This window comes from Heterocephalus glaber, unplaced genomic scaffold, assembly GCF_053883595.1.
Source record: "Heterocephalus glaber isolate CG9 unplaced genomic scaffold, H.glaber_assembly_v1.0 deba00000281, whole genome shotgun sequence".
In the NCBI taxonomy this organism is placed as follows: Eukaryota; Metazoa; Chordata; class Mammalia; order Rodentia; family Bathyergidae; genus Heterocephalus; species Heterocephalus glaber.
The window spans coordinates 7,185,481-7,210,039 of NW_028258139.1; the positions used below are offsets into that span (position 1 = coordinate 7,185,481).

Consider the following 24,559-nt stretch of genomic DNA (forward strand, 5'->3'; position numbering starts at 1 on the left):
TTTACACCTAAAATGTACCCAAAAACTCAATAAAAAAAGAGAAAAAAACAAGTTTTCTTATAAAATCACTGTAGTGAAAATTTTATTCTTTAAAAGTAAAGAATACTCAAATTATTTTCAAAATATTGTCTCAAAAATAAAATTCTCTGAACCTTAAAAAAAAAAATACAGAACCTCAGATCCTATTACAAACCTTCTGAGTTAAAATCTGCATTTTAACAAACCCCCAGGACTGTCATTAAAATCTAAGAAGCACTAGTGTATATATATGTGCACTCATATTCATAGCTGCACAATTCGTGACAGCTAAAACTTGGAAGCAACCCAATTGCCAATCAACTGGAGACTGGATAAAGAAAATGTGAGGGTTTTTTATAACATGGATTATTACTCAGCCATAAAGAACAAGAAACTAGAGACATTTATAGCTAAATGGATACACACTGAGACCATACTCTTAAGTGAAATAAATAGGACACACGTGTAAATACCGAATAGTTTCTCTAGTGTGAGAAACTGCAAGTGTAAATAAGGACTAAAAGGTATAATAGATAATGTGAAATAGGAAGACAAGATGCAAAGGGGAAGGGGAAGTGGGAGGGGTAGGGGAAAAGAAAGAAGGGAAGGGAATTAATATGAGAAAAAGAAAAAATGGAAACATCTTTGTAGATGGGGAAAGGTGAAGGGGTTGAAGGGAGGGCAGGGGAATGGGGAAAAAATAAGTACCAAGATGGATTATGTAAAGTTGCAAATTTCCAATGATGAATGTCATTATATTGTATACCTTAAATGAACCAATAAAATTAATTTTTTAAAAACTAAAATTCTGGTCATAACCCAAGTTGTTCATATAAGGCTGGTCATAATTCAATGGTCCACTGTATTTGGCACCATGACCAGCTGACAATGTAACTCTTTAACAAAGAATTATAGTCAACCAAACACCAGCATGAGGAGCAAACCAATAATATTTAGCTATGGTTTACTGTAAACCATGAGAAAAGAGGGTGAGTGATACTCACCACTTTAGCACCTAACGGTGCCTGGTAGATTACAAAAACCTAATACTTTTTTATTGAATTAATGTAATTGACCAAATAAAACCAATTGACAAAAATCATACAACTGTTAGCAGTGAATCCAGGGTTAAAAGCCAATCTTTTATCTCCTGGGAGGGAAACTATTAGCCAATTTTATCAACTTTATCCACATTTTTAACTTTTAACTAAAGAAAAATTGAATAGACATTCACTGCACACCTACTCTGTCCAGAAATTAGGCTAAGTATAACTCCCAAAAGGTAAGGGGTAGGACATAGCTCTGCTCTTAAGATCTGCCTGGAAGTACCACCCAGTGATATTCAAAGGAGAAAGTTTTGGGACAGGGTTCTAGGTGATTTCACTGGAATGATATTCATGAAATAAGCAGCCTTATACAAGGACTTAATATAAGGCTTATTAACAAAAAGTATGCTAACAACAACAAAAAAAGTATGCTAAGCCGGACACAGTGGTGCATGTCTGTAATTCCAGCACTCAGGAGTCTGAGGCAGGAGGATCTCTGCTGAGAGTTCAAGGCCGGCCCTGCTACACAGTGAATTTGAGGCCATCCTGAATTACATAGCAAGACTCTGTCTCAAAAAAAAAAAAAAAAAAAATATGCTAACATGTTTGGTAAACAGAACTCAGTAAATACTTTCATTTCATAAAAATAATTACCTAGTTGTAGACATTAATGATTTTGATCCAAATAAACATCTAACATTTCTTTCTAGCCAAATTTAAATTATTTTCAACAAATTGTATTTTAAACAATCTGTTTTTAGTTTTTTGAGACAGGGTCTCACCAGGCTAGCCTCAAACTTGCCTCCTCCAGCCTCAGCCTGAGTGCCAGGATTATAGGTGTGCATCATTATGCCTGGTTTTTATTTATTTATTTTTGGTACCGGGGATCGAACTCAAACTCAGGTCCTTGCGCTTGTGCAGCAGGCAGCGAAACCACTGAGCTAAATCCCCAGCCCTATGCCTAGTTTTTAAAGAATTTTAAAATACTTCAAATGGTAGCATCAAAAAGATTAACATACAGCATGTGTGGTGGTGGGTGCATGTCATCCGAACACTCTAGGAGGACGAGGTAAGAGAATCACAAATTTGAGTCCAGCCTGGGCAATTTAGCAAGATTCTGTCTCACAATAAAGATGGGATGGGGCTGTAGCTCAGTGTGAAAGCCCTGGGTTCAATACCTAGTAATATTTTTTTTTTTTTAAGTATAAAGAAGTCCTAAAATGAAGTCTCGATCAAAATCCCACCAGCCAGGGCAAGGGGGGCACTGCTTCTAAAATTCCTATAGAATATGATATAAAGGACAAAAACAAATTTTGAAAAAGAACAAAATTGAAACATTCATTCATATTTCCAAATTTCAAAACCTAGTACAAAGTTATTCAAAACAATGTTACACTGGCATAAGAATAACATGTAGATGAGTAATTTCAGCGATAATCCCATATAATCAAAGGGTGTTTCATAAAGATGTAAAGACCAATCAATAGGGAAAGAAATCTTTTTTGACAAATGGTTCCAGGACATGTGAATATCCACATGCTAAAGAAAGAAACTGTCCATGATGCAGCACATAATTCTCAAAATAGACCAAATAAATAAATTGGGAGGTAAAACTACAAAGCTATTGTAAGAAAACAGATGTAAATTTTAAAATGTTAAATTTTATGTTTTACTACAGCAATAAAAAAATTAAATCTCAAATGAAAAGTATCTAATTTTGGCTCATTTTTACTTTCAAAAAATACTTGAGATTTTTTAACTCAAAGGATGTAATATTTAAAACTAATTTTACAACTTTATTACTATGATGTCCACTACCACCGTGGTTGGCTGCTTGGACATCAACTCTCAGAAGTAAATAAAGCCAAAAATTCCAACCCAGATAAACCAAGGACAAAGGTGACCGGCTGAGAAAAACATCTGCTGATCAGACTGGTAGAGTCTAGAAGGGGCCAGGTGTGGTAGCACTCAGCCTGTAATTCCAGCACTTGGGAAGTGGAGGCAGGAGGATCTCCATGAGTTTGAGGCCAGCCTGAGCGACATAGTGAATTCAAGGCCAGGCTGAACTAACAGTGAGAACCTGTCTCAAACCAAACCAAAAAAAAAAAAAAAAGCTAGAAGGGAAGCCAGGCTGAAGGAAAAACAGGACTAAGTATTAGTAGAAGTTGGAGACAGCATGGGGGAAGAAGGTTGAGTGGTCAGAGTAATAGGACTAGAGTTAAGCTTTTGCACAGAAAATTCACAGGAGAACCTATCTTTTAAAAGATATCTTCAAATGTATCATTAATGTTGATTCCAAGGCTGGTGGGGAAGAGCTGAGCTTAAAGGGAGCCCTAACAACATGAACAGGATGGTCATATGAGAGAGGTGACCACATTGATTACAAGCGAAATAGAGACCACAGGTTAAGGGAAAAATGATAGCACAGCCATTACTGGCATGTGGGGTGCATGATGGTGTTAACTACAGCTTATTGCCTAAACCTATACATGTATTTTTACAGTATTTATTTTTTGGTACCAGGGATCGAACTCGGGATCTTACACAAGGCAGATGGCAGAACCACTGAGCTAAATCCCCAGCCCAACCTATACGTGTTATTTAGCACCCCTGACTACTGTGCTGGGGCAATCATGTAACTTCTCAATGACTGAACATATCAACTGAGTTTAAATGGTATTAATATATAGAAGGCCATGACTTGAACAAAGTAATATATTACTGTAATTCTTCATAATCCACTGTGGTTTCAAAGTGGAATCAAGTCTCAAGAGATTAGTTTTCTGAAAGAATTGCCTCTAACTTAAAAAAAAATTAGAGGTGGACTTAATACATGACTGTATCAAGTGAAGGTCAAGTAATAATAGTTTGGCAAGAAAAACAGTTTTTAAAAGTGCTAAGTACATAAATGTACACAATATTTGCATTAATATGGTTTTATGCATTAAGGGACTTAAACATAATTCAAGATAATACTGAATCCAAAAGAATTTTGTTTTCCCAGTGCTGATGATCAAACTCAAGGCCTTGAATATACTAAGTCCTCTAAATTGAGCTAATCCCCAATCTCCTTATAGATTAAGAAACCCAGGCAATTATTTTCTTGTGAACTCAATTATTTTCACCAGGCTGGGCATGGTGGTGCACATTTGTAATCCTACCACTCTGGGAGGCTGAAGCAGGAGGATCTGAAGTTCCAACCTATCCTGGGCAACTTAGCAAGACTGTCTCAAAATAAAAAAAGGTTGGGGATATAGCTCAGTGCAAAACTTGTGGGTTCAATCCCCAGTACCATAAAAAGCAACAACAAAAAAACTTACTCCTTGTAATCTCTGAATAGCTTTTTTTAAATTACTCAACTACTGCACTGAACAAGCAACTGAAAATTTTTGCTCTTTTAGTTACCAGAGATGTATTACTAGTATTGGTCTAGTGCCAACTACTAGCCCTCTTATGGAAGTAGAATATTGCTTTTCTATAATCTTGACCACCAAATGTCCAAAGTAGTTGCTCAAGTGCAGAACAAGGACAAGATAAAATAATTCACAAAAGTTTACATTTAGCAGCAAATGGACCACTGCATAATTCTTCCACGGCATTTGGCCACTTATTCACCAGAGAAAGAATGACTCCTGGAGTCTTTCCAAATTAAGAAAGTGAGATCAGGGCTAGGGATTTAGCTCAGTCGTTCTGCCACATGCCTGGCAAGCACAAGGTCCCGAGTTCAATCCCCGGTGCCAAAAAAAAAAAAAGTGAGCTCTACTTGGCTTTTATTGTTGATCTCATAAATAAACTAGCAGGGAAAAAATAAACCTTAGTTGGTCTTCTAGATTACATGTAAAAATAAGAGAGCAGACCCTTAGAAAAAATTTTAGATGACAACATTCTACTAAGGATATAAACACCATAACCACCCTTTGTATCCAATGTTTTTAAATCATGTAACTCAATACAAGTTCTTAAAACTTTTATTTCACCAAACGGTGGATTTAACTTGTCACTTATCTTCTATGTCAAATACTTTCATTAGTTTTCTCTTCAGAAAATACTTCGTGTATTTTCAACATTCCACAGTATTTTTCAAATAACCAGTATTTTCAGCATAAACTTGGTAAGATATCCATCCACTCTTTAGCAATTAGTAAGTGGCACATTAATTTTAGGATAAAAGATACTCTATTCCTATGCATTTCCTATTTTTTTGTAAATTCAATACCGGGACAAATCTGTAATACACTGCATTCCTTTTAATGGTCTTTCTAGTTTCTATATAAATCTGTTCACTTTTCCAAAACCTTGAGGTGTTGGACTCTTCCTGACCAATAAAGGATTCCATTAAAAAAGTGTATTTATAAAAGAAAAACCTAGGGGGTAAAATTCCTTAAATACTTCCTGAAATCCTATTACGCATGATCCTAGATTTTTATCATTAGTACTTACATTCTTTAAAATGTACATAAGAACAGTCATGTTCTCATTAAAACCAACACTACAGCTCAACACTGTCTTTACATGATGCACCTAACAAAATCACCCAAAGCCACTCACACCAGAGCTATTAAGCAAAAGGCATTAGCCGGGTATGGTAGCACACACCTGTAATGCCAGAACCTGGGAGGATGAAGCAAGGCCAGCCTGGGGTACATAAGTTCAAGACCAACTTGAACAGAATAGTGAGACCTTGTCTCACAACAAAACAAACAAAAAGGCATTACTTCTAGCTCTATTCTCAAAATTTGCAAAATAACACTAATTTCATTTACTACTAATATATATTTAGTGAAAATTGATATTAAACTCAATTTACAGATATTAAGTAATCAAGACTAATAAATTATGAGTGGGCCAAACTATTCCACGCTGCAAATACTTTCTTAAATTTTAAATGTCACAAATTCTCTTAAAAGGACAATATAAAATTATAATTGTTGTATTTTTACACCCAAAAGACTTACATACCACTATTCTTCCAAAATCCTGGAGTTACACAAACCCCTACCAAAAGCTGTTTGAAATGCCAGAAAAAAAAATTTTTTATCAATTCTAAAAGTTATTAATTAAAACCATTAAAGCATAACACTGACCTAATATGACAAGAATTTTATTTTTGCAATTTTTATTAATATATGATCATCCTCAGGGTTTAAAAGGTCTTGGCCTTTTAAACAAATTTCTAAGGCAATTTTACAATTCATTTGAAAGGTGATAGATAACCACACACTCCTACAACCTCAGCCACTTTACAAAACAAAGGGAAAATTGCTTCAAAACTCCTAAGAAATGTTACTATAATTTAGAGCAGCTCTATATTTACTCTTCTATCAATCAGTGTCTTAGATTGCCATGTACATTTTGATTGTGACATGCAAACATGGATTCTGCTTTGGAAAATGGTTAAATTGCATGCAGATTTCTGTGAAGATTCATAATCCCAAAAACAAAGGAGGGGGAATGAACATTATAGGACTGACTCTGCCAACACATACTTAGAAGAAACACTTTCACAGCTGTACAGACGGGGAGAAAAGAAGTCATGGGATTAAGGTACTAAATCATCAGGCTGCCAACATTATCCAAATAGTTACCAGCTTCCGTGTATGATGTTTTCAAAGTGGAAAAGAAGTTATTAGAGACTGATTCAGACCATCAGTTACCATTACTTTATACAGTGTCAGTGTAATTCAATTTAATCTCCCTTAACCATTAAAAAGTTTAAGACTACATTCCAAGGTAATAGTTCATTTTAAATCTACTTTAATAAATTATACATGTATGAATTTGTACATGTATGTTCTCTATGTATCATTTTAAAGTATGTAAGATACCTTTGATAATTAAACAGACAAGCCATGTTGATATTAATAAGTTTAGACAAACTGTCACTGACTTTAATACACTATTGACTAACAAAAGGTAGTTCAAGGCTTTAGCTTTGAGCTTGATAAAAATGTCAGGGTATGTTTGAGAAATCTGTCCTTATTATACTATAAAAGTAACTATAATACTTCAATATTTTCAAAAGAATAAAAAGTCAATTATTTTTCCTTTATAAGTAAAGTTAGAATATCTCATTTGATATTTTGACAATCATGATTTTGGTTTGCCTATATATTCTGGGGTGAAGAATAAGACAAGTTGGCCAAAATGAAAGGAGATTTTTACCAGACTACCTTTTGGTATTCTTCAGTAAATTCATAAGGAAACATTTTCCAACACAGCAGTGTACCCAGTGCTTTAAAGTAAAAACAGTAGCCTAAACCCTTGTCTCACTTTGGTAAAAGTAGAACATAAATGAATCTCCAACTTCAGAATTACATACTTGTTAGAATGGAGCTTGGATTAAAATGTTAAAATCATTAACTAGAGAAGGAAATGTCTCCATTAGTTCAATCTATTAACCAATAGTTTCACAGGAAAATAAAAATCTGCTAAGAAAAAAAGGAATGTACATTTGAATTATATGCAATCTGTCATTCTGTAAGAATGGCTAGAATTCAAAAATCTTTGTGATAATATTACATCTGGTGAAATCAAATTCAAATATAATACCTGGGATTCCTCCTTTTCCAAAGAAATTAAACTAATTATATAATTTGTTAATACTCTGCAAATTCCAATTCACAAGTACTGTATACAAAATAGGATAAATAATAAATGGAGTATATCAATGAAAAGCTATTTGGGATTCTTCCTTCTCCAAAGAAGAAATTAAACTAATTATATAATTTGCTAATACTCTGCAAATTCTAATTCACAAGTACTGTATACAAAATAGGATAAATAATATATGGGATATATCAATGAAAAGCTACAATCAATAATTCCAATTTTTGCTACCTTGGCAAGGTACTGTACATATACTACATCAATATAATAGAAATGGCACAGTCTCTGAGGACACGTTCCACATTTTATTTACATTTTAAGACTAATCTCAAAATCACATATCCATACACCTATTTCCTTTTGTTGACTTCACCTAAACTTAAATGCATGGTTTATTTAACAAAGACTGTAAACAAATATTTACCATGTCTGTTACATATAACACACAGGAACAGCTTTTGACAGAAATTCATCAACCCCCCCAACATTTTTTTATTATAAATACAGGTATCAAAACAATCCTGAACATATTTTGATACTACTAGTAGTCAGCACCCACACTGCTTCAAAAATTAACACAATTTGTGACAATATTCATTGTACCTGCTACTTTGAACAATTTCAAACTGTAGCTCTTTCACTAAGCAAGATGGATAAGCATGCCATTTGCTTTTCCTTCTTGAGATTTTACTTTTCAGAAACACGCGTTTCCACTGACATCTGACAATTCTTGCCATGCTTTCATCTTGTAAACCTGAATTCTATTTGCAGTACTCCAGGTTCATGTTTAAATGACAGTGCCTTAATAAGAGAAAGAAAAATTGTGCCACATTTTTCCTCCTGTTACCTGAAAACATAATGGGTGTACATATATTAAATATATTCTTACAAATGTCCAGGTCATGTTTACCAGCTGGAATTCTTTTACTTAATGTGTGGGTATTTTGCATTGTGATATTTAATCAAGACATTAATATGAGTAGAAGGTTGTTGATTTAAGACAAGTTTGAGATCCACTAAAACTAATTGTTGTATGTTTGTCCTTCTGGTGGTTGTGGAAGCTTCATATTTTCTTTGGACATCATTAGACGTCTTAGCTCTTGAAGTATAACTTTAATGCTATATGAATTCTGCCATTTTGCTAACACTGATATGCTGCGTGCATCCACCTGAAAGGGAAAGAAAAGAATGTAATTAACTTGTAAATTTAAAGTACAGTAACATCAATTTTTAAGTATACTTAAATAAGAATGGCACACTATGAAATTACAGATTCAAAAAGTATAAAATTTCAGGTTCAGAATTTGAATAATATTTAGAAATCTGTAACAGAAATTTTCTTAAAGTCTGGATTTTGTGTGTGTTTCTATATTTTACAATAAACATGCAATGAATTTTGGTTTCGGAAATAAACCTTACATTAAAAAACTACTTTATCGGGCCGGAGATTTAGCTCAGTAGTTCTGCCGCCTGCCTCATAAGCGCAAGGACCTGAGTTTGATCTCCAGTAACAAAAACAAAACAAAACAAAAAACTACTTTATAAACATATTTACCAATTCTTTCTTGATGATATAAGGTCAAAAAGTTCTAATTCCAATGCCACTAACCAAAATCTGAGCAATTATCTCAAACTGAAATTTAGGTAAGAACTGTTAACCTGATCTCTGCTTCCAGATTTTTCTTTCAATGTATTGTATGCACTATTCTAAATTAATCTTCCACTATGAAAGACTGGCAGAATGGGGCTAAAGCTCCTTCAAAGATCAATTCCCAGGTAACTTGCAGAACCCAACCTGTCCTGTGGTTGAAAGCCCCATTTACAGAGCTTTTTTCAATCTGACCTCAGAGCTCACTCACTGGGACAAGTCTACGCTCCCACACCCTCTCTCCCAACCTGGGTGTTTGTCAGTAACAGGGCAAACAGGAACCAAAATACTTAAGAAAAAGCTAGAAAATGAGATGTCATATACAGGCATGGACACATGCTTTGGGACCTAGATGTTCACTCATTAAATATAAGGATGTGCACTGGCTTAAAAAGGACCTGAAAGCCAGGCCTGGTGGCGCACCCCTGTGATCCCAGCACTCAGGCAGGAGGTTCACTGTGAGCTCCAGGCCAGCCTGGGCTACATAGTGAGTTCAAGGCCAACCTGCACTCAAAGTGAGATTCTGTCTCAAAAGCCAAAAAAGCAAACAAACAAAAAAAAAAACTCTTAAGAAATTAGGAATAGAAAGTAACTGCCTCAGGGGCGGGGATGCAGCTCAGTGGTGCCTTGCCTGCCTGGCAAGGTCCTGAGTTCAATTCCCAGTACAGAGGGGAAAAAAAAAGGAACTGCCTCTATAAAACACATGCAGTTAGCATCATCCTTAATGGAGAAAAACTGAATGCTTTGCTCCTAAGATCAGAAACAAAGACAAGGATACCTGTACTTACTATTTCTATCTAACAATGTACTAGAGGTTCTAGCTAGGACAATTAAGCAAGAAAATGAAATAGGAGATAATTACCCAGACTGTAAAGAAAAAGTATAACTATTTCTATTTACATATGCCGTGATTTTGTATACAGACAATTCTAAAGACTCTCTTAAAGAAACTATTAGAGCTACTAAACAAGCTCAGTAGAGCTGCAGGATACAGGATCTATATACAAAAAAATAGTTGTATTTCTGTACCCTTGTAACAAAAAATCTGAAAATATAATTTAAGCAAACAATGTCACAATAGGATCAAAAAGAATGATATATATATATATAATTAAAATTTAAACCTGTTAGGCTTGTGCAATAAAAATTATAAAACACTGATAGAAATAAAAAATCTAACTAGATAGATCAGAAGACTTAATACCTCTAAGATGACAATATCCCTCAAAATGATCTATAGATTAAATAAAATCTCTATCAAAATTTCATCTGCCTTTTTCTTTTTTGTGGAAACATACAAGCTGGTGCTAAAATTCATATGGGAATGCAAGAAACTCAGAAGAGCTAAAACAATATGAAAAAGAAAAATTCTGATTTCAAAATTTACTACAAAACTATAGTGGTGTTTGCATAAGGACATACAGATAAGTGGAATACAACTGAGAGCCCAAAAATAGCTCCTTACATTTATGGCTGAGTTTCAACAATAGCAAGAAAATTCCATAGAATGACAATAATCTTTTCAGTAGTGCTAGAACAACTGGATATCCACAAGCAAAGCAATAAAGTTGGATCTGTAACCCACACCAGTCACAAAAAATTAACTCAAAGTAGATCATAGGCCTAATTAACAGCTAAAATTATAAACTGTTAGAAGAAAATATTCACGTCAGAAGTAAACATTCATGACACTGGAGTTGACGATGGCTTCTTAGATTCAATACCCAAAGCACATTTGACAGAAAAAAAAAGTAGGTACATAGGCTACATCAAACTAAAAATTTGGGGTCAGCTATAGGTGATACACACCTCTAGTCCCAGCTACTCTGGAGGAAGAGGTAGAAGAATCACTTGACCCCAGGAGTTCAAGATCCAGCCTAGGCAGCTCTGTAAGACCCCATTTCAAATCAAACGACATTAAAAACTTTTGCACTACAAACTATACATCAAGAAAATAAAAAGAGGCCAGGTATGGTGTTACACACATATTGATAGGTCTCCCACTACCTCAGCAGCTATTATGTATAGCAGCTGCCCTCTTCCTATCATGCCTTGCCCCCTCCCCTGTGTGATGTCAGGCCAAGATGGTTGCTCCCACCAAGAATAAACCCTTCTTCCCAGCATGCCCCTGTTCCCGCCTAGAGAGTAACCTAATACTCGCTCACCTCCTACCACCTAGTGACATCACCAGCTCCTCCATTCCCTAGTCACTACCTCCCTCAACCCCGCCTCAGCCCCTACAAACCCCACCCCAGTCTCCATAAAAGACTCCCCTGCCCCAGCCATATTGCTTTTGTCTCTCCTTTGTTCAGAGACAGCCCTGCAGATCTATTCCCCTAATAAAGGCTTAGTGTAGCCTGGTCTGGTCTTGGTTTTCAGCCCTTTTACCTGACACATATAATTCTAGCTACTCGAGAAGCTGAGGCAAAAGGATTGCAAATTCAAGACCTGCCTGGGCAACTCAGTAAGATCCTGTTTCAAAATTAAAAGTAAAAAGGGCTGGAGATGTAGCTCAGCGGTAGAGCACTTACCGAGCATGCAGGAGGCACTGGGTTCAGTCCCTAGTAGAAAAGGACAGGAAGAAAGAAAGGAGGGAGGGAAGAAGGAAGACAACCCACAAAACAAAATACTTACAAATCACATGGCTGATAAGTCATGTATACGTATTTTGTCCAGTATATAAAGAACTCTTACAACTAAATAATAAAAAGCCAACAATCCAATTAAAGTGTGAGTAAAAGCAAACTGTTTATCCCCAATTCCCAGTATTCCCTCCCTTTTCGTAAGAGCAGACTAACTTATTCAGGTTTTGTTTCTTTTTTAACTGATTTTTATGTATAAAAAGCTATACACAATTTATACGACTTGATAAGTTTGGAAATAACTATATACTCATGAAACTATTGCAGATAGGTAAGTTAATTAGGTATCTTGTGTGAAGTTAGACAGGACCAGCCCTTCAGGAGCCAACAGAACACGAAGGACAATCAAGACACATTCACTGATGGCCAGAATTGTAAAAGGAGAGAAACCACACACCCTTGTGCTTTCCCCGGGGATAAACAGCCGTGATTGATGCTCTAAATAGGTATCGATCACCTGGGTGGGGGTGGGGGTCAAGGTCTTAACCCAGCCTCTCTTGGAAATATCCCTAACCCCCATTCTTACTAAAAATCCTTGTATTCTTGCTACATTACATGACTTGCTCCCCCATTTGACCCCCATTTAATCAATATTACCTGGGTGACTGTACTTGTAATCTTACTGGTTGGTCATGATTTTGTCGCGCCTCATGCCCACCTTGTAAGTTTCCATTGGGTCTTATAGTTTTGTCCCACTTTGTACCCGGCTCACCACATGGCTTTGCTGTACAAAACATCTTTGAAAAGTGGGGTGAGCGGGCAACCCACTTTCTGGTCCCCCTTCTGTCTCTCTTAGGCAGAAGCTTTCTTTCTCTCAATAAATTTTTCCTACTCTTAACCTCTGTTATTCCTACAATTCATTCTTCGATTTTAAAGAACACGAACTCGTGTTTCGGGTATCTAGTAGGTTTGGAGTTACATCTCTTCCCCCTCTATCAAAACCATCCCCACAATCTATGCCATAACCCCTTCTACCACCTCCAAAAGTTACTTCCTACCCACTTATTGTGTGGTTTGTGTGTGTCCTCTTATTGTGTGCACACGAGCACACGTGTGATTTGTTTCTGATGAATATAATGTTTACACGTCATCCCAAGTCTAAGTCACACTCTAATTTTTTAAAAAATAAACACCCTGCCATCTATCTTTTTGCTTTTATTCAGTTGCTTCACAGATGGAAGCCAGGTGCCTTGTGGAATGCCCTGGGAAGACACCTATGTGGTGGCAATGAGCTGAGTAGTCTCTTAGCAATAGTCTCCAAGAAACTGAGGACCTCGGTTCAAAGACCTACAAGGAACTGTATCATACTAATAAAAACCACATGTGTGAGCTTGGGATAGACTCCTTCCTTAGCTGAGCATTCAGCTGAGACTGCACCTCAGATTGACCTCTTGATTACAGCCTAATGAGAGAACCTGAGCCATAGGAGCTGCACTCACATTCCTGGCCCACAAAAACTCTGAGATAATAAATGTTTATTTTAAATTGCTTTTAAAAAGTGAGCAAAGAGCCAGGTGAAGTGGGGCATGCCTTTAATCACAGCACTCTGGGAGGCTGAGGCGGGAGGATGACAAGTTCAAGTCCAGCTCAGACTGGACAACTTAGTGAGACCCTATTTCAAAATTTAAAAATAAACAGGGCTGGGGATTTAGCTCAGTGGCACCACTCCTGTCTCAAAAGCACAAGGTCCTGAGTTCAATCCTGGGTACCGAAAAAACAAAACAAAATAAAAATAAACAAGGGCTGGGGATGTAGCTCACTGCAAAGACCCTGGGTTCAATCCTGAGTAACACTAACACACACACATAAAGTGAGCAAAGTATCTGAACAGACATTTCTCTAAAGAAGACACATAAATAACCAATACATAGTAAATAGCCAATAAACATACAAGAAGATATTCAACATCATTGGCTATAAAGGAATTACAAATTAAACAAACTACCACTTCACACCCACTAAAACAGCTATAATAAAACACTAAGCTAGCTATAATAAAACAAGACGAGCTGGTGCAGTAGTGCAAACCTGTAATCCCAGCACTGTGGAAAACAGGCAGAAGGACTGCCAAGTTCAAGTCTACCTGGTCAACTCAGCAAGACCCTGTCTCAAAATAAAATAAAAAGGGCTGCACATGTAGCTCAGTGATAAGGTATCCCTCGGGTTTTGAATCCCTAATATCATAAAAACAAAACAAGCAAAAAAAAACCAGACATGAATAAGTGTTATAAGAATGTAGAAGGAAAAAAAAGGAAACCACAGGGCCAGGGATTTAGCCCAGTGGCGCCGCACCTGCCTTGCAAGCACAAGGTCCTGAGTTCGATCCCATGTACCCCATGTACCGTGAAAAAAAAGTAAGCCAGGTGTGGTGGCACATGCCTGTGATCCCAGGGCTCAAGAGGCTGAGGCAGGAGGATCGCCAGGAGCTCAAGACCAGCCTGGGCCACGTAGTAACTTCAAGGCCAACCTGGACTACATAGTGAGACCCTGTCTCAAAAAACAAACAAAAGAACAAAAAAATGTGGAGCAGTTGGACATTGCACACACTGCTGGAAGTGATACAAGATAATTCAGCTGCTTTAGAAAACAGTAGGATAGTTGCTCAAAAATCGTTACCATTTGACCCAGAAAGTCTATGCCTAGGAATATACCCCAATAAAAAGAGAACAGTTGCCCATATTGTCCATGTTCACAGCATGTTCATGTTTGTACATGTTCACAACGGCATTTTTTTAACTTTTTATTGTATTTTACACCATTCCTCCCCCCAGCACTCTCCCCTTCCTGTGTACAAAACCAAAAGCTTTGTTTCTATTTTTTCCTTCTATTTTCTTTTTTTTTCCCTTGTCCCTTTGTCTCTCCCTCCTCCCTTGTTTCCCTTCCCATTTGAACACTTTCTTCCCATTTCCCAACATCCATTATATATTATTTCCCCTGCTGGTTTTTCACACCCAAGAAACAATGCAGTATTTAAACACAGGTATCCGATTTATTTCACTTAGGAGTATGGTCTCAAGGCTCATCCATTTAGCTGTAAATGTAGCGTTGTTCATGATAGCCAAAAGTGGAAAAATACAAATACTCATCAACTGATGAATAGATAAATGAAATGTAATACATCTATAAAATGGAGCATTATTCAGCAATAATAAAAAAGAATAAAGTACTGACACATGCTACAAATGAATGAATCTTGAAAATATTGTTAATCCACAAAAGAACATATATTATTTCAATCATATAAAATGTCCAGAATAGGTAAATGTGTAAACATAACTAATTTGTGACTGTTTAGGGTGAAGGAAGTACGACAAATAACAGGTATAGATTTTGCATTCTATATTCTGAATATTCTAAAACTGGAATACAGTAATGAACCCACAATCCTTTAAATATTAAAAAACATTCAACTGTATACTTTAAATGGGTGAATCATACAGTATGTGAATTATATCACAATAAACCACTTAAATGTAGAGAAAATCATGAGTAATAATTCTCTTACTAAAATAAGAAAAATATTATAAACTTAAACATATTTTCAAAACCTCCTCTAACACTTTCAAAGAATAGTAACTCCCTTAGCCTATTTTAAAGAGTCCATAAATGCACAATTTATAAAATCAGTGGAGAGAACACCAGGCTACTTCCAAAGCAGAAACAAACACTTCCAGATGTAAATGGTAGTTACATAAACATAAGTGATTGCAAATCTTGTGAAATACCAAGAGTCCAAAGGGGGTCGGGGCCGGGAGGGGAGCAAGAGAAATAAATATGATGTCAGTACAAAATCTGTATCTTATCAGTCTGCAATAAACAAAATAGTCTCCAAATCTTGAGCTATCACAGCACAATGTACTCTAATGTATGCTTTACAATGCTAGTTGAATTAAATATAAACCAAAATTACAAAAGCAACACCCATTATTGATGCTTATGGACTACAATTTAGGTACTTAAACTAATTTGCAGGGTCTAACACAGATGATCCTAACAATGGCTGGCAAGTATAAGATTTTTAAAAGTGATACAATACAGAAGCATACACCCATGAGTATATAGTGAGATCACAATCATACACAGAAATGATAAACAACAAATCCAGATGGCACTACTTTGCAAAACGATGAAGGGATGAAGGAGAAACGAGAAAGCCATACAGTTAACTCTTTATTTACAATATACTCTGCATTAAAAAGATAATGCTATAGTTCGATCCCGGTACCAAAAAAAAAAGATAATGCTATAGAAGGCTAGGTACAGTGGCACATGCCTGTAATCTCAGCACTCAGACTGAGGCAGGAGAACCACGAGTTGTTCAAGGCAAGCCTGAACTACAGAGCAAGACCTCATCTCCAAAAAAAAAAAGTGTTACAAATAAGACAAGTGTTAAGATATGACAAAGCTAGGTGGAAGATAAACAGAAGTTGCTTGTATCATTTTATTTTATTTATTTATTTTTGGTACCGGGGATCAAACTCAGGACCTTGAACTTTCCAGGCAGGCGGCAGAACCATTGAGCTAAACCCCCGGCCCTGGCTGTATCATTTTATAAAAGTTGTCCACATGTCAGAAATGTTTCTTTTAAAAATACAAAAAAAGGTCTGTGGCCGCGCCCCACCCCCAGCACCCTGGTCACGTGAAGGCTGCGGTCTGCAAAAAAGGCAGAGCAGAGCCCGCGGGGGCGTGGCTGAGCCCAAAGAATAAACTGGCAGTGAAAAAAAAAATGCTGCCAGCTAGCTGGCTGCTGTGGAAAAAGATGCTTTGTCTTGGGGGGCGGGCACCTGTGGGATCTGCAACAGAAATGATGGCTGGCTCTGGTGAAATCGATCACTCAATAAACATACTTCCTATGAACAGCAAAGCAAACAAGGCCTGTTCTAAGGCCGCACCTTCTCTGACTGTTCCTGAATATGCCATTTGTCTGCAAACATGTGTTCACCCAGTCTGCCCTGTAAGCATGTTTTCTGCTATCTGTGTGTAAAGGGAGCTTTATGGCTTGGAAAGCAATATGCCCTTTGTCGTCAAGAAATTCCTGAGAATTTACGTCAGCCAACCTTGTCGGCAGAAGAACTCAAGGCCGCAAGCAGAGGGAATGGCAAATATGCATGGTATTATGAAGGAAGAAATGGATGGTGGCAGTATGATGAGCGCAAAGAACACTGAAATGTTAACTGCTGGTTTTCTGTATGTTGCTGATCTTGAAAATATGGTTCAGTATAGGAGAAACTAACATGGATGTCGCAGGAAGACTAAGCGAGATATAATAGCTATACCAAAGAAAGGAGTAGCTGGACTTAGGCTGGACTGTGATGCAAATTCCGTAAACCTAGCAAAGAGAGAGCTCTGCCGACAGCACAGACAGCATGTCAGCAGAGCGGAGCGTCTGTCCAGCCTCAGTGTCGTCTGCTGTGAGGCCCCTAATGACATCAGTGGATGGGCAGTTGACCAGCCCTGCCACACCATCCCCTGATGCAGGCACTTCTCTGGAAGACTCTTTCACTCATTTGCAACTCAGTGGAGACAGGATAAATGAGAGGCGTCATAGGGAAGGAGGAGAAGACCATGAATCCCTGTCTTCAGGCAGGGTGCCAGACACCTCCATTGAAGAAACCGAGTCAGATGCCGGTAGTGATAGTGAGGATGCATCTGCAGTTATTGCACAGCATTCCTTGACCCAACAGAAACTATTGGTGCTGAATGCAAACCGGACAGTAGCTGATTAATCAGGAAATGACTGGTCAGTCAGTAGCAGGGGGTGGAACAGTGAGCTTCAGATCCAGAAGACCTGATGGACAGGGCAGAAGTTTAAACCGATGTCTTCCGTTCCGTGCCCACGGTTGGGTGGTTATCTGTAAATTTCTGCCCACATAACATTATACTCATGCCTAGTAGTGCATTTTGAGAGATGGGTGAGAATGGTTCTAGGAAGGATAAATCTGAAAAACTAAACGTCTAACATGTCTCTGTTGAGAAATAATTATTTAATGTAAGGAACCTGGGTGTTAATAGTTGAGACCTGTTTAGTAATAACCCAGTTTTCTTAACATCTGCTTTCTTTATAGTTCTTTTAAAAAATTTCTTTAGTTCTTTTGGCCAGTGTGTGTATTTGTGCATTAATGGTCCTCACCTGACTGGCACTGTGATTTTTCTGCATGGATTGGCATTAAAGTATTACTAAAATTTGGCACCTGTGAGATGTTGGTATCATGAGCAGGAAGCTTAACGTAATGTGGAGATAAATGTGAATTTGGCTTAAAAATAGGTGAGTAACACCAATTTTATAGTAAAGTTATTGAAATGGAAATGTAAAGAAAACAGCTAATAACTTTTGACTCAATCTTTGTAACACACTTCATGGCATTCCTTCCCATAAGCTTTGCTGTCTATCCCTTGTAGTCTGAGGTTTCTCTTGTCTGCATTTTTCTTTTTGATCAAAAAATTTATAATTTAATAAATAATAGTTTATCAAAAAAAATACAAAAAAATATCTGATCCCAGCACCACCAAAACACAGTAACAGGATGACTACAGACTACAACAGAGTAACACAAGGGACATAATTCAAATCAAGGAATTGAAAAAGTCTTCTGAGAAAGTAACATTTACATGAACGGTATGCAACACACTGGTGGGCAGACTGGTGGGGACAGGGTGAACAGGAACCCAAAAGAAACCGAGGGTACTGAAAACATCTTACTTCCTGAGACAGACGATGTTTATCTTAGGAGGATGATATTATTTTGCTTTCTAACATCTATTCTGCATTTAAGTGTGCTCTCAATGTGGTACAAAGACCGCCTGGGCTTCAAAGTCTTAACATGAACCTCACGATCTACTCATATTGGAAATTCAGCTATTTCTACAACCTTACCTGAGTCAGGTACATACAAATAAACCTTCTAGTTTATGTGCTTTAATGAGACAACCATGCTGTGTTGGTTACTTTTCTCTTGTTACCAAGACAAAATACCTGACACCCAAAGTTAAGGGGGAAAGGGTTTATTTAGCTCACAGTTCATAGATTTCAGTCTATAGTTGGCTGGCTCCAAGACAGGGATGGCAAACAGGCATGGCATGCACAAGGTAGCCAAGGCAACAAAGGACCTTAACAGCGGCTCCCTGCCCCTTTTATACTACTGGAAGTAGGGTAGTGCCAAACCGTTCAGTGGACTGACTTAGTAATCACATACCCTTAATCCTGGTGCCCTTAAGCCTAACATTGCATCATGAAATCAATTTCAGCTTCACACACTCTAGATCGAGCCTATGACCACATGAGGCTTTGGGGGACATCTAGATACAAACCCTAACACATGCTGTCATGACACACTTGTCCCTCCAACAACTCCTTCCTAATATTTATCCTTTTAATCTCACAAATGTACCTTACTCCTAAAGAAAAGTAACATTTAAAGAGAAAGAATAGAGCAGGGCGTGGTGGTACAGCCCTGTAATCCCAGCACTCGAGGCTAAAGCAGGAGGATCCCCATGAGTTCAAAGCCATCCTGGACTACAGAGTGAAACCTCATCTCAAATGACAAAAACATAAAATAAAAAGAGAGCAAGAAATAATGGTCATCTTTTCACCAAGTGAGAATTCAAGAGAAATATGACTACTGATGCAGTGACTAAAACTGTAAGAAAAGTATCATCTTCTTATCTAACTAAGAAGTACATTAAGGTTTTAAGGAGAGACTACTTTATATAGAACAACATTAAAACAAACTTAGACTTTCAGCTGAACAAAAGCTTTTAAAAACTTTCTCTGGACTATATTACGTAAGAATAAAAGGACTATTTTAACTTACCATTCCACTGGAATTATTTATTCCATTCATATTAATTTTTGTTACAAATCTAACTGATGGAGGAGCTTCTGGGTATTTAGGTCCACATTCTACTTTCAGGCTATATATTCTGTTTTCGTAATTTGTCTGGAAGGAAAAAAAAGATAGTCGTAATTACAGTACGTAAAATAATAAAAATAAAATATAAAAGTACTTGCTATAACAGTGTTTATGACTAAGAATTTACTCTTCTACATTCAGTTATTTGATATGGCTCGGAAAAATGTAGCAAGAATGCTTAAAAGTAGAGATTTTCTCGGGCCGGGGATTTAGCTCAGTGGGTTCGTCGCCTGCTGCGCAAGTGCAAGGACCTGAGTTCGATCCCCGGTACTAAAAAAAAAAAAAAGGTAGAGATTTTCTAAAATTAAAATAATTCTACAAATATCAATATGTTTAGAACTTATATTTTGTGGTACAAACAATGCATATAACAAATTAAAAAGTAAAAGCAAACCACTTAAATTTAGACTTTGCTAAAAAAATTTACCTTGCAAGCAGAGGAGACACTTGATTTGTGTCACCTATATATGAAGGTTCTCATTCTCCAGGGCAGTCCTGCTTATTCCTATTATCCCACTACTCATTATTAATAGTGCCTCTCTTCATTTTCAAAAGAATCTTGTTAGATAAAAATTAAAATCACCCTACTAATAAAGCAATCAATAACAAATCTTGCAGCAATAAAACATAACTATTTCATGTCTCCTATACTTAGATTACTACCTCATTTATTTTGTATTATCTGAATTTATCCTATTATCTGAATTCAAAGGTACAACAGCAAACTTTATATTTACATATCACTTTAAATGTTTTTCTTTTCTTCCCCATGGTAGTAGGGATTGAACCCAGAGTCTTCTCACTGAGCTACATCCCAGCCCATTTTATTTTTTAGTCAGCATCTCACTAAGACATTTTGTTCCCCAGGCTGGGTTCAAACTTGTGATCCTCCTGCCTCACTGAGCCTCCCAGAGTGCTGAGATTGCAGGAGTGTACAGGTGTATACCACCACACTCAGCCAAAACAAGAGTTTCTTTTTATTGTTGTTTGGTTTTTGTCACATTCCAACACAGTTTCTTAACATTACCACCTTATATAGCAGCCATTTTAAGGCTATGACTTAAAGCTTCTAGGTTATTCATAGACAGACTTATCTTAATGCCTATACTTTTCTTCCTCCTATAGCTTTTGTTTACTACTAAAACAGGAACATAAAAAACAAAGAGAAGCAACAATTTTAATACCTTTGGTGGCTCCTGTATAAACCATGGAGAAAAGAAGCTAACAGTGAACAGATGTCCTTAACCAAACTTATCCCTTTCCCATAAATAAAAGCTACTGCCAAGTGGAGTAATGTAAAATGTATGCAACAATCTGACACATGTTATTAAGTATTTCAATATTTTGGAAAAGAAAGAGCTGTATAAAACTCATCCAAGTTTAACAGCAAGCAACAATATGACCTGCATTTTTATATATTAAAATCAGATCTCATGACATCATCTTATCTGAAGTTCTCCAATCTGAAGTAACATCAGACTAAAGAACTTACATCAAAAAAAAAATTAGCTCCCCCAGTCCTGAATTTCTAAAATGTACTTGATGTATCTGAAAACAATCATAACTTCCATACTCTGCTGGGGGTGAGGAACAGTATAATCACTTTGGAAAACAACTTGGCCTTTTTTTTCGCAGAATACACCTACAATGCACCAATTCTATTCTCATGCATACATCCAACAGAAGCAGAAACAAACATATGTTCACAAAATGATTTCTAAAAGAATGCTCAGAGAAATTTTATTTGTAACAGCCAAAAACGATAAAATCCAAATGCCTCTGAACAACAGAACTGATAAACATATTATATCCATATCCATAAAATAAAATACTATTTAGCAATAAAAAGAAACACACTCCTGTTACCTGTGACAACGTAACTGAGTTGCTCAGACATGCTAAGTATACAAACTGTATGATTTCACTTATCAAAGTTCTAGAACATACAGTACTGTGCTCAAGTTCAGGAAGGAGGGGTAGGGGTGGGAAAGGGCACAGGTAGCTTTCTACAGTGAATGAAATGTTCTGTACCTCAATAGAGGTGTAGGTAACAGGTACATTTGTCAAACTCATGGCAAGATCTAGATATTTCACTACATGTAAATTCTTCCATGATTTTTTCCCCCTCAATATGTAATCTAATTCAATGCTTAGCATAAACACCATCCTAACTTTTGGCTACTTTGATTAATTTTATCATCTATGAATTTTAAATTAACAGCTAAGTCTCTTACCTAACAAAAGCAACAGCAAAATAAAATAGAAAGTGAAGAAAGAAAAGAAATGAATATTACTAAGTCAGGTGCTCTCCTATTGTCTGCCATTTCATTTAATTGTCACAACTTTGCAAGATAGAGATAGCACCTCTATTTGCATATGAAGTTACTAAACTTCTAATGTCAATACTGCTACAGAAAACTGAACACACACATAGAAAAACAAACTGTTAGTCATATAAATCCAAATAAATACTGGAAAAACATCTTTAAAAACAGGAATTTTAGGGGCTGAGGTTCAGGTGAGGCTCAGTTGCACAGCATGTGCTTAGCATATGTGAGTGAGGCCCTCAATTCAATCCCAGCAATCGGAAAAAAATTAAGGATCTTAATATAAAAAAATTTTTAAAACAACCATTTAATTTATAAGAGTTTTAATGTAAGAGCTGACCTAATATCCTGGCTGGATGTGGATACTTAAAACTGGTGACACAATTGCTCTAATATCAGGCCTTCTAAAGAAAACTAACTAGGTGAGACACTAACCTTTGCCATTTTACGAAGCCACAACTGAGTGGTGCAAACACCCATCTTTAAGAGAACTGGTGAGTGATGCAAAGATATCACAGGATCCGAGACAGAGTACCCCTCGGGAAAAATGCTGTGCCTTTGCAGGTCACAACCCTCCTTGCCTGTTCCTCACACCCAAAGGAAGTGAGAGGGTGCTCTGGTAGCATTCTGGGCACACTACTCCAAAATGTGGCATTTTGTCATTTGAGAAAAGAACAGAAACAAGAAGGTTATTTTCACCTTCCCCTCGTCCTTTCTTCCCTGAAGTAGACATAAAACCTATGTGACCTTCCCCCGAAGTCACTCATTCTAAAGGTTCACTCCCTATATCCAGAAAACAGGAAAATCCTTATCTCTGAACATATAAGGCCTGAACAAACAGGCATTGCTAAATTCCTTTCAGCTTATGAACACTGGGCATATAGGGGACCACAGCCCTTCCTATGGCTGTGGAAAGGTAGATAGGAATCCTGGCTGAGGACTCCCAATTGGTAAGAGATCAAGTAGGAATAACAATTTCTCTGCATCTACAAACTGTACTATGGGTACCCTAATGAAACTTATACACAAGCTCCAAAACATTCCTAAGGTATAAAGCCCACTGGAAGAGGTAGGCACAGTACTGCACACCTACAGTTCCAGTTATTCAGGAGGCTGAGGCAGGAAGATTGTCAAGTTTCAGGCCAGCCTGGGCAACATATAGAGATTCCATCTCATTTCTTTTTTTTTTAAATACTAGAAGCAGCTGGAGAAAAACCAAATCAAAATAATTTCAGGGTGGAGGGGCTGAAGCGAGGGCAGGGAAATGGGAAAAAATAAGAACCAAGATATATTATGTAAAGGTACAAATTTCCAACGATGAATGGCATTATTCTGTATACTTAAAATGTATCAATAAAATTAATTTTAAAAAAATAATCGGGCCGGGGATTTAGCTCAGTGGCACCATGCCTGCCTCACAAGCACAAGGGTCCTGAGTTCAATGCCCGGTACCAGAAAATAATAATAATAATAATAATAATAATAATAATAATAATAATTTATATTCCACAAAGTTCTGGTTTAAATCTTCAAACTATTCTAAGTCAGAATGTTCATAAGTTAAAAGCACCTTTTAACCAGTCTATGGTAATAATGTTTACAGGCAGTGAAAAATCAAGCTTTTCATTACAAATATCAAGTTATAAAAACTTCTACCCATCAATCATATGTCCTTCCCTAAATATCTTCTGGAAAAATCACAGCAGGAGAGGAGAAAATGAGACTGTAAGGAGTGGGTACAAATTTTGCAAAAGAATACCAGAAAATAACAAAAACATGACACATTAATTCATTCCCTAAAGATAACACTGCTAAAAACCATTTTTCTTTTGTAATAAGACGAAATCTAAATGCTACCCAACTACAAAACAGTTCAAATGGAGGCTGGGAATTTAGCTTAGTGGGGCCACTGCCTGCCTTGCAAGTGCAAGGTCCTGAATTTGATCCCCAGCACAAAAAAAAAAAATTTAGCCAGGGATTTGGCTCAGTGGTACCAAGCCTGCCTCATAAGTGCAGGGTCCTGAGTTCAAACCCTAGTACCAAAAAAAAACCAGTTCAAATGCTCTTATCATAGAAGGTATCAAGATTATACAAAACTGTAGATTTTTTTTAGAAGCCTTCAATTTTGTGTTGTTTCCAGCAAGGAAAAAACATTATATAATAATACACATTTCTAAGATTCAATACAAGCAGTATAGTGGGTAGGATCTCTGAGGAACAAACTCAAGGTAGAAAAACATTCTACAATCTAGAATTATCCCTGAGTAATTTAGTATTCTATTCTTACTGAATAAAAATAAAACTTCATAAACCTGGCCAGGGATTTAGCTCAGTGATGCTGCGCCTGCCTTGCAAGCTCAAG

The 24,559-nt window shown here is 36.8% G+C and overlaps 1 protein-coding gene and 1 pseudogene across 1 annotated transcript in view; one reads left to right on the forward strand and one right to left on the reverse strand.

The window, feature by feature from the left end:
• Window positions 1–7,961: 7,961 nt before the first annotated feature.
• Ube2v2 (ubiquitin conjugating enzyme E2 V2) overlaps window positions 7,962–24,559 on the reverse strand; it is a 33,350-nt gene continuing 16,752 nt past the window's right edge. Inside the window, exons 3-4 of the mRNA XM_004837535.4 lie at window positions 19,772–19,897; window positions 7,962–8,839 (exon numbers count right to left, since the gene is read on the reverse strand). Of these exons, the coding sequence (XP_004837592.2) occupies window positions 8,693–8,839; window positions 19,772–19,897 (273 nt within the window). The 3' untranslated portion in view covers window positions 7,962–8,692. The remainder of the gene's footprint in view (window positions 8,840–19,771; window positions 19,898–24,559) is intronic.
• LOC101720222 (E3 ubiquitin-protein ligase RNF146-B pseudogene) lies at window positions 16,070–17,834 on the forward strand (annotated as a pseudogene).